Genomic DNA, 11468 nt, shown 5'->3' with positions numbered 1-11468 from the left:
CATTGCTCTGTTTGCTGCTATATCTGTTAGTGGGGGGTATGAAAAAGCTCACTGCAAGGACAGCAGGGGTGTTGGAAAAGGGTAACTGTGACACACAGCCATGCTTTAACAAATAAATCCTTGTTAAGTAGGTAAATGGGTTTATGTGAACAAAAATATTTACATTTTTGTAATAATCTAACAACTATTAAAAAACTTACATTTTGTAATTGGTATGTACATATATATATATAGGACAGGAGTTGAGTTTTAATTTCAAAACAAAAATGGGATCTTTCTATAACTTTCAGATTTGCTCATTTATTGATACATCATTTAGATGCATGGATCTCAAGAAATATATAGTATATTTTGCTTTATAGTTTGCTTTTTTAATGAAATTTAAATATGTAGTAGTCTCTATTGCTTTTTCTTATCACATAGTTTTAAAATGATAAAAAGTTAATTTTATGTTTCCCATAAAGTATCTATCTCAAAAATCCTTGCAAAAATCTTCATTTAATTTGGAGAAATAAGGTTTAAGTATCTTTGTTTTAATTTATGTATTATGGGGCTGAATTAAACTTTTTAAAAATAGAGTATATAGCTTTTTCCATAGAAGACATAAAACTTATTTTGTTTGCAGACAAACTACTACAGGAAATATTTTTTTGTTCTGAACTTAAAACTGTTCAGAAATCACAAAAGTTACCTGTTTACAGATGTTCATGTTTCAACAGCTTGTCACACTGATGAACCCATTGCCTATCTTTAGAGTAAGAAAGTAAGGAACCTGATAAGTTTACATTAAAAAGGTCTGGATTTGGATCAGATCAGGTCAAGTTCACTTTGTCAAATTGATTTATTAAAAAAATGATGCCATCACTACATTATGACCCACCTTATATAAATATTAACGTTGTGTAACTGATGTGTTTTGGGTTGTTTACTTCTTTCTTCTATCACTGACAATATGTATGTTCAGATTTCATTTTTAGAACCCTTAAATAATATTCTCATGATCAATTGTGCTTTGAATTTTAAGCTTTTTTGAGACACATAGATAGCTTTTTAATCTGGTCTTTGGAAAAGTTAATAGCCTCGTAGTTTTTGCTTCAACACTGCCCCCAAGTGATAGGAAGTAGTGCTCAATCAGAAAGGAAACTACTTGAAGGGATCCTAATACTGAATGCTCAGTTCATTACAACTCCGTGTACCTTTAGAAAATTTTAAAATAGATCACATACATTGTGGGGCTTTCAAAAAAAATTATCAATTTGGGTTTAAAATCTGCCTATAAACATATATTTAAATTTAGTGTTAAAACTAAATTTTCTTCACTTCAGACATATCTTAGATTATTTTATCTCCCTCAAAGAAATAGCTGAGTAGGGTTGATCCAGAAACTCCATTGCTTCGTCTTTAGGTTGATGATTGTCTCCTTCTTTGGATGATGTGACAGGCAGGTCTGGTGCACCATATGAAATATAAAACAGGAGGGGGACACCGTTGACAGCCATGTCACAAAGCATCAGTGAGGATGACAGGACCAAAGAGCCCAGTCTGCTATGCTGACATCTCTGTAGCTAATCTGAGGGTACAGGTCCCCACAGCTGCCGGACTAAAAGATGGAGAGGAGGTCAATAATTCAGCAGCTGCAAGATGTTGAGGCCTGTCCTTCTGTCATTGCCTCTCTAACTGTCTCTCACACAATTCTCAGAGTAAATATTCATCCTCTGTTAATACTTCATAAATTGTTTGACATTTCTAAATGTAGTTTATTATTTATAAATATCATTTTGTCATTGCTTTCTTTTAAAATGTGGATATTGTTAAAAGCAGTGTAACAATATTGAGAAGACAAATTTTAGAAACTAAAATCTGTCAGCACGTGTATCATGAATTAAACTCTTTTCCCCTTTTGTTTCCTTTGCCCTTTCTTTTTATATTAGGCTGTCAAGATTTCCTCATTTTTCTTAGCTCATGTGCTGCGTTGTCATGACAACTGGGATGAGCTGAATGTTCTGGCAGGTATCACCTTTGCAGTCTCACCTCTGGTGGCTGGCACTCCAGTGTCACTGGTCCAGATCTGCTGACAGGAACTCAGCAGTTGGGCCGGAAAGGTGGAGATGGAGAGAAAGCGAGGCTGATGGGACAGGAAGACAGGCAGGGAGAGACAGAGGAAGTATGAGGATGGAGGGATGAGGCGTGCCAGCACGGCACTCAGGTGAAACTGAAGTGGCTGCAACATGATGGCAAGGAGTTGTCCCAGTGGAGGGGAATACACAATACAGGAAGGACATCTGCAGGCATCTCATTTCTCATTCGAGACACTCACTGACCCCTGAAAAAATAATACAAAAAACAAAAAAGAATAACAATATTATCTTAAAGCTTTTTTTTTATCAACATGTAGCAGTTTTAATCAAAGATTTAGCCTAAATAAGCAAGCAACAATTAGCAAAAGATAAAACTTAGCTTTTTATTTGTTATTAAAATTTTGTTCTTTTCTAAATCAGCTATGATCTAATTTGAGCAGGAACTCTGTCACTCAATATGTCACACAACATAATAGTCTTGTCATGTTTTTCTGTGCTTGTGTTTTAGTAAAATGGCTCTTGCAAGGTTAAAATTTAAATACTGTTTATATAAAACTACGTTTAATACAGATTTAAGCCACAAAGAGGCCTCGTCTTCCCAGTAATGCGGCTCAAAAATGAGCCAGCTCTCCTCAGACAAATGAGAAACATACTACCTGTTGCTTTTCTCATTATTTCTCTAAGTTTGACAATTATAAATGCTAAATTATGTGCCAATCTATGGTTGTGCTGTCAAAATGTATTTGATTGTTTTGAGCTTTGCAATGCGCCCACATTTCTATTTATGACTGCATATTGATTTCAAGATACATTCTGAAGTAGTGTTTATTTTCATTTCTTTTATTAAAGCTCTGTTTAGATAGTACTTCCAAATGACTCCTGTACATTATGGGATTAGTTTCAGTTTCTTGTAGATATAAAGGAAATGAGTTGGGAATTGCAATGCTTGCTCATTTCTATAAACAAATATATATATATATATATAAGTGTTTATTACATAATTAGGAACAACGCTTGGAGGAAAACAAGTTCTTTTAGGCTTTGAAACCAAAAACATTGTAGTAGTTAGGATAAATGATTATTATTTTTAAATGTGGCTTGTTAGTATTTTGTAAGACAAAATGAAAAACAGGTATGCAGCAGAAACTTCAAAAACGTGTATAAACTAGATACAGATCTGTTGACGTAAAGCACAAATGTCATAACAACAGCAGCTTAATTGGTAAGAACTAGTTATGAGTAACTTAAAGCTGGGTTCTCTTTGTAAAATAAATCAGGAAAAAGCATTCAGTACTTACTGTACTGACCTGAAAGTGCCCAGTGGTTGAAACTTTTGATTAGTTTTTCCAAGATGACAATTCAATTTTTAAATGATTCGTTTTAAAGGGTTTTGAAATTTGGGCATTTCTAAATGAGATGTGGTCAAACATCTAATCAATGCAATCCAAAGAGTACAAAGATGAAAAAGTTGAAACCCTTCAAATGAATTACTGTGGTCCTAAAGTCATAAAAAATGTCTCCACCTTAAAAAAAGATGGACATCAGAACAACAAATACAAAATATCGGACCCTTACAATTTTATCAGTGATTGAGAAATCATTTTCATTGAGTAAATCAAAACAGTTTGAATGATTAGTACTATGTTAGTGATTCTGCCATTATCAGGGATTTCATATTGATATGCTACATTGTTTGTTTTGATCAGCTTGTTTTCCTCTTTTCTTTCCCAGGACCTTGCAGAATGCTGCATTGTGCTATCAGTCATAACTTTTGGACATGTGAGAAGTTAGTGCTTATCTAACTGAATGCTTATATTTGCACTGCTGCTTAGATTTGACCGAGCATGCTCTTTCCTGGCTGCCAGTTTCTCAAGTAGCTTCAGCTACTCATTTCTGATGACTTAAACTCAATGAATTATTTATTTCATCAATTAATGCATACCAGACCAAATTAATTAAAAACTATGCCAATGTTCAAGAATATATATTTTATTTCAGACTTTTTAAATAACAAGCCATTATACTTAAACCTGATGATAATGCAAGTATGGTTAATTTAAATAGGTAAAAATTAGTTCATATTAAATTATATTAAACTAAACAGATGTTTGAATTATGTGTTTCTAACCAATTTCCCCCTGAGATTATTAAAGTAGTCTGATTCTGATTTTCCATATTTTATTTCAACAATCTGGATTCCAGCATTATACAACATAAACAATTGCATAATGGAAAACACATCAAACATGGAAAACACATCCAAACAGTTGCCAATTTTCCCAGGAGCAAACATGCTAGAAACTTCTTTCCAAGGTAAGATGATGCAATGTGTTAACAAAACACATGCACACACACACACACAAGCCTTATCACAAGCTCTATAGGCTTCAGTTAATATTAACCTCAAAATTAAGATGTAAAAATAAAACACAAAATAAATAGTGCTAACCAGGATAAAACCACCTTTTCCTAAAAAAAAGATGGTAGCCAGTAAGTACATCATAGGTTTACAGATTTGTATCTAAACAAATCACTAGACCTCTGGAACACCATTAAAATAAATCCAAAATTGAGATTTTATTGGTCATCATGCACTACATCACTTTTTGTTTGTTTTTTTCCATTTTGAAACTGACTCATTAGACCAAGAACCATAAAAGCAGGCATGTGGGGAGAGAAAAGAGAAAATTGGACAACAAAACGTGTGCAGGTGGGATAATTGGCCAACAGAAATAAGTGTGAACAGAATGCACAGGAAGTCAAAACTCAACAGAAAACAAAATTCTAATTTAAGACTTTAAAGGAAGTGTCTAGGAATCCTTTTTATCAAAACGAAATTTTTGACTCCTCTCACCCGTCAATGACTGGTTGAAGAGTAACATGAAGGGGCTCTGGGACATGTAGACACTGTGAAAGACAATGCACCAACCCATCTGAGATTTTGTGAGAAAGGGTCCTGGACCTCGTCAGCCTGTTGTTTCCACTGAAACTGCTTACTGTCTATGACAGTTTCTGCTGCTGGTGGTATTTTAATGGGAAAAAATGCACAAGCCAGGACCTATTTATTAATTTTGCAATATATAAAAAAAGAGACAATCAGTAACACAACTCATTGGTAACAGCCTCCCAGTAATGAGGAAAATTTAATAAAAAAAGGTAAAGAAAAACAGGCAATCTTATTTTTTGCATTTTTATTAATTTAAAAAACATTTCTCATAATATTTTTACACAATGTTGTAACTGAAGGATGTTAGTGAATTGTGAATAGATGTAAACAAAACTGATGGCTCGTTAAGTGTTGGAGACTGTACTTACCATTGTGTGCACTTTTATGAGACAATTTGAATAAAGTAGACGTACACTTTTGGGGTTTTCTCGACCACCAATCATCAACGATTTCAAATATTTAAAAAAAAAAAAATGGCCTCACTAAAATCAATTACCTAGAGCAAGAAAGAGTATCCGGTTTTTCCAAACTATTCTTTAAAAAAAAAAAATGTTTAGACTGATGGTACCATTCAAGTCAAAGTACAAACACACTTTAGAGTCTGTTTGAACAAACATTATGTCAATTCTGGGATGTTTTAGTAAAACTAAAAACAATGTAACTTATCAAATCACATCTGTTTCTGCTGCTTAGTGTCATTCATAATTTTTTGACATGTCTAAAGTTTAACATTTTATAATACAACATGTTTTTCAAGGACCGTCAACTAATAATTGTATTCATGTGAACATCTGCTTCCTGAATATTTGTGTCTGTCATTTTGTTTTCCTGTGCTTTTTTTCCCATGGCCCTTTTGGCACAGGTTGGTTAGTTCTTATTCAATCACCTGCTTATATAAACAATATAAACCTGGTTTGAATAAAACCAATATTTCTGGCTGCAGTCTGGATTGACTGACTGTATGTTTTTCTTCAAATCAAGAGCAAACACAATGCATTCAACATGCCTTTTAGAACTGAAGTGAGGTGACATGTAAAAAATGATAGTGTGATCTAATATTTAGCTGAGATATTTATTTATGCTGACACTGAACCAGCTTCCACAAGAAGCATGGGTTCTCTTTTCACCACAAGCTCCACACATGTGGCTGATGACTACATTCACATAGATATTGACCTGACGGCAACAAATGTGCAACAAAGTAAATATTTACCTGCAATCCACTTTCACTTTCAACACAAGTAAAATGTAAGCACATTTACTTTGTGTTGTCATGGGTCAGTTAAATGAACTTCAAGTATGCCAAAGAGCAACATTCATCCACCAAAATAGTTCTTTAGCTCCTAAACTGACCACAATTTAAAATTACAAGTTTTATCTATTACTGATTAATAAATGAAAAAAAAACCTTTCAAGTTCTTTACACTTGTTACATAAGTGTTTAGATCAATCCTGTTTTGAATTATTTGCTCACTCAGTTCAAGAACCAGAGGATGTAGCAACAGGCAAGTTTGATGTGGGATAAAATGTCAAAAAAGCCAATAGAAAAATTGAGGCCGTTGTTAGAATTTAATCCTTTTTTTATCATAAAGAATAGTTTGGAAGTGTGAAAATACAATCACGCATTAAAATTATACTGCTCCACATGTTTTAAATGATCTTACTAATATTATAACTTTTTTGCATGTTATTCCTGTGCATGTGTGAGTTTTCTTTGGGTTCTGCTACAAACCAAAAACATTCATGTTAGGTTAATTGGCAACTCAAAACTGTAAGTAGGTGATTTTAAATGGTTAAATGTCTTGTTTGAACAGCCCAGGGTGTACCTCGCCCCTTGCCAAATTACCACTGGGCACAGGCCCCAAAGATCTACAACCCTGAACTGATAGATGTTATTCTGTGAGATCAGAAGAATACGTTATATTCCTTTAGAAAATAAATTATATTTTGTTTAATTAATTTTAGTATAAACAAAGGACCATCAGGATCCTGCAAACAAACATCTTTGTATTGAACATTGGCAAATAAGAGACACAAGATGGAATATAACAGCTGGTTTTCTAGGTGGACACATTGCACCTTCAGAGGGTTTTTTATAGCAAAAATTAATTTGGCTGTTTTGTGTCAAAAATTGAGCAAGCTGTTTTAGCATTACTTAATTGAGAAAAAAATCATTTTAGAAGGAAAACTCCTGTAGAACTGATTCAATTTTTAATTTGTTAGATTATTTATTTTTTTATTGTGTTGTTGATGAGTGGTCTTTAAATTGTATCTGTTCAGCGTCACTCAAACTCTAACTTTCAGAAGAGAAACACCTCAGGTGGCCTTATAAGCATGGTGCTAGATGTTTTTGTCAAACTCTTAATTTCTGTCAACCTTCATGTAAAAAAGAGACCAAAGTACATTTAAAAAAAACCCAAATAAAACAGCAAACATCCAAATTAGTATTCATGTTCTAAAGTTGGCTTTATTTGGAGTTTACAGTTTAAAGCTTGGATTCAGCATGAATAGCAACAAAAGGGTCTTCATCTCTGTTACTGATCTTGAAGTGGGCACGACCATCACTTCCAACTTGTATCTGCTTCCCGGTGCAACTGTTTCCTTCCTTCTGACCCGAAATGACATCGCAGTAGGTTCCAGCAGGCATGCCTGTGTTTAGGGTCACATCCAGGTCCCTGAAGGACAGCATACATTTTATGTTCATACAGCATCAACACATTGTCAGAATTAAATCAAAAGGTGAATCAGTATGATACTCATTGCAAGGGTCAGTAGAACTGCAACTTTATAATTGCAAACATTGGGCTAATGTCTTTTATTTACCACTGTAATTATGCAAAATATGTTGCTGTCATTTTTTAATATAAAATACAGAATAAATAAGTTAAAGCCATCTCTTTTTTAAGTTATAGAAATCCAGAGGAATCCTAATGATGGATAATGTCAGTGCACCTGAGCCTATATCAAAGCCCTACAACAATTTTTAGTCTTTTCTCTTTTTTTTTTTTGTTAAAACCCGCAGTTTGTCTTTATAAAATTCTTACCAGTCATCATTGTTAAAGATGATGAAACCCCGATCACCACGGCCAAAAGCAACCTGGTTGCTCTGGTTGTCCCACCAGTTGGTGTGAGGCTGTCCATTGACCACATTACGGAAAATAACCATGTTCCTTAAAAAAAAGTGTGAAAAATAAAATATTCGATACAAAATTAAATATTGGACTCACAAAACTTTTGTGATCCAAATGACAAAGCAGAAAATAATTATGCTGCATGAGGTTGGCTGTTTATTCTGAGACTCACTTGATCTGGCGCCATCTGTGCTCACATACCCATCCATCTCCACAGGTCTGATCAGGGTTGATGGGAACTGGCTTGGTGGACCCATCACCGTTGCTGGGAGGGCCCATCCAGTCATTCTGATCCTGTTATTGTTCATAAATTGATTTACCACAAGTATAATGCACACAAAAATGTTTCAAAGATGCACTGCTGAACAGTGTATCATGCTTTTTTTTTCCCAACAGGGAACATACTTTTCCATTCACAAAGTGACGATCCCACCGATAGCTAGACATGACCCTGGCTACTCCGTAAGGGTGAGCCAACATGTAGCCAACAGCCATCTTGTGGAGTCTGGAGTCCCAGAAGGTGATGATAGCTGCACCACCAGCACCATGACCTCTCTGGTTGTCGTGATTGTCAATAAAAACAAGAGCATTTCCATCTGGCATAAAGCCCCATCCCTCTCCCCAGTTCCTGGACACATAAATACATAATATTATCATGTGGTAAATCAAGTTTCCTCAATTAGCTGTCAATCATTTGTCATAACAAACAAAATACTAAATCATTTAAGCCACAAGTATAAACAGACGTACTTGGTATAACAAAGCTTTTCACCATTCCATTTCCTGAAGACTGTTCCCAGTTTGGCACCATATTTGAATTCAGTCACTCTTCCCAGATGGAAATATTCATTAGATGAAATAGCCTCACCTCCCAGATCAATCACCTGGAATAATAACAACACATAAATTCAGAGGAACAATATAAAGCGTAGCAGCATTCTTAATATTTGTTTTTTAATATACACATATTATGGTAACATGAAATTTACCTCCTGGAAGATAAAAGGTCTCGAGCCACTGGGAAACCACTTGGTGTCGAGGTTCTTAAGACGACGATAAACATTATCCAGATCACCGGGCCACATGTGCTTACAGGCATCCACTCTAAATCCAGCCACACCCATGTCAATCAGATTGTTCATGTATTCAGCCACCTTGCTTCTAACATAGTCTTTCTCAAGGGCAAGGTCCAACAGACTAACCAGACGACAGTCACGCACCTGAAATAAAAAAAAATAAAATCTAACAATAAATGAAAACTGGCACAGTTTTAGCATTTTTGTTTTTCATTGCCACTGATTACCTGATTGGGGTCCCCATAGTTCTCAATATCACCACTACCAGTGTGGCATTTGTGGTCATTGAAGTCCCAGCTGGAATACGGCACACTGGGAAAGTCCCTCTTAGTTGCACTAAACCAGCTTCCACATGAAGAGTGGGTTCCTTCTCCACCACCAGCACCGCACATGTGGTTGATGACAGTATCCACGTAGATGTTAACCTGCAAATGAATGCATGTTTGCACTTGCAATATTCCAACATCTCCCCTTTAGCCCTTGTCTGATTTAGTGCTATAAATTGTGGTGGCCCAGTAACTCTAATAATTTGCTCATAGAAGTAATTTTTCTGTCAAAATGCCTTCTACACAATCAGTGTTGTAGAGTAGTTTACCCCAACATTGTTGCATCTGGTAATCATGTCTCTTAATTCAGCTTCACTGCCAGATCTGGAGCAAAAGTTGTAGCTGATTGGTTGGTATCTCTGCCACCAGGGCCTCCAGGGGCTTTCCAACACAATGTGTTCACTTGGAGGTGAGATCTGAGCAAAACAGAAAAAGAAAATATGATTGCTTATCAGATGTGAATTAAGAACTGTTTTTAAAAAAATATTGTTGCTAAATAGGATTTTTACAAGGAAGCAGCTCTTGAGATTTGTTTCATTTATTCATAAGAGTTATTACATAATCTTTAGAAATATGAGTCTGTGAAAACTTTGTCCACAGCTACCGTAGTATAAAGTAAAAAAACTGCGAGTTCAAGCTTTCAAATCTTGTCCAAAACTTTGTGCTCTAATCCTGCTCAGAAAAAAGAAAACTATAAACACATTATTCCACTTGAAGGAAGCAGGAGACCAAGTATTAAAAATTCTATTTGTAAATAAAGTAATCTAATTTTTATGTCAGTCAGTACACTAGAACTTACATGGGTGTGTACATTTTGTAAAATGAATAATGCTTAGCTTCATAAAGGATTTGAGAAAATGTGGGTTTCAAATGGACTGTTTTATTAAAATAATCATATGAATAGTAGAAAACATAAATTAGCTTAAATATTTAGGATGGTTAAAAAAGGCTTACATTAAAACAGACAGGAATAGATGCATTAAATTATAATTTTCTTAAATTTCTGGTTGCTTATTCTCAGCTCTACGGAACATATAAGACACAGGGATTAAATGTGTTTACCTGAACACCACCAAAGCCGTTGGGACCTAAGAAGCGCTCGCACTCTGCAGCAATGTCGGCCCAGCGCCACTCAAACAGGTGAACAATGGCCGTCCTTCCATGCTTGATGTGGGGATTGTGCTGGGCAAGGCTGAGCCCAAACAGTGCAACCAAGATGACAAGCTTCATGCTCTACAAGGTGATAGAGAAACACTCAGCAGCAAGCAGTTTCTGCTTCACATTTGTCTATATATACAAGGTTTCCTATCTCTCCCTGATTGCTCTCCCAGTTGGAGATTAAAAATGATCACAGTTAGTTAAACAGCTGCTGCTTTCTCAGAGATTTCTAAACTGAGTCACGTATCAGCTGAACTTATTTGACCCTTCTTGCAGTCCAGATCAAACAGAAAGTTAAAGCCCCATTCGTCAAACCGGGCCAGCAATCTTAGCTCACATGGAAAAAACAAACTGTTTCTTTTTTTTATTTTTAATCATTTTACATTATTATAATAGCTTATTAAGAGAAGTGAAACACTTATTATATTGACTACATTAATATAGCATTACTGCACCTAGATAAACTCAGCTGTGTGTTAAGGTATTAAAGTCCTCATTTAGTAAAAAAAATAAATAAATAAAAATCAAGGTTAAACATGTTAAATGTACTTTAGGAGTCACAGGTTTAGAAAAATAAATACTAACCAAACTATTTTTCCTAGTGCATGTTCATTTTTATACTCAGAATCTAAAAGATTAACACCCTTAGAGCACTTAAAACTCCTAAAAAATACAGACCTCACTTGTCTTTGTTTGTTAATCTCTTCATTTTGTCCTGTCCCTGTTGTGGAAATCATTATTTAACAAGGACA

General features: G+C 35.0%; 1 protein-coding gene across 1 annotated transcript; it reads right to left on the bottom strand.

The window, feature by feature from the left end:
* Positions 1-7472: 7472 nt before the first annotated feature.
* On the bottom strand, positions 7473-10833 carry LOC108232787 (alpha-amylase). Its single transcript, XM_017410817.3, has 9 exons — positions 10621-10833; positions 9828-9974; positions 9460-9657; positions 9146-9376; positions 8907-9040; positions 8562-8784; positions 8329-8450; positions 8070-8195; positions 7473-7700 (listed from the first exon to the last, which is right to left on the bottom strand). Exons 1-9 carry the CDS (start codon positions 10786-10788, stop codon positions 7511-7513), a joined length of 1539 nt encoding a protein of 512 aa, XP_017266306.1. The 5' UTR covers positions 10789-10833; the 3' UTR covers positions 7473-7510.
* Positions 10834-11468: the final 635 nt, after the last annotated feature.

Source organism: Kryptolebias marmoratus, linkage group LG20 (genome assembly GCF_001649575.2).
Source record: "Kryptolebias marmoratus isolate JLee-2015 linkage group LG20, ASM164957v2, whole genome shotgun sequence".
NCBI classification, from domain to species: domain Eukaryota; kingdom Metazoa; phylum Chordata; class Actinopteri; order Cyprinodontiformes; family Rivulidae; genus Kryptolebias; species Kryptolebias marmoratus.
This window is presented reverse-complemented; position numbering and strand designations above follow the sequence as displayed.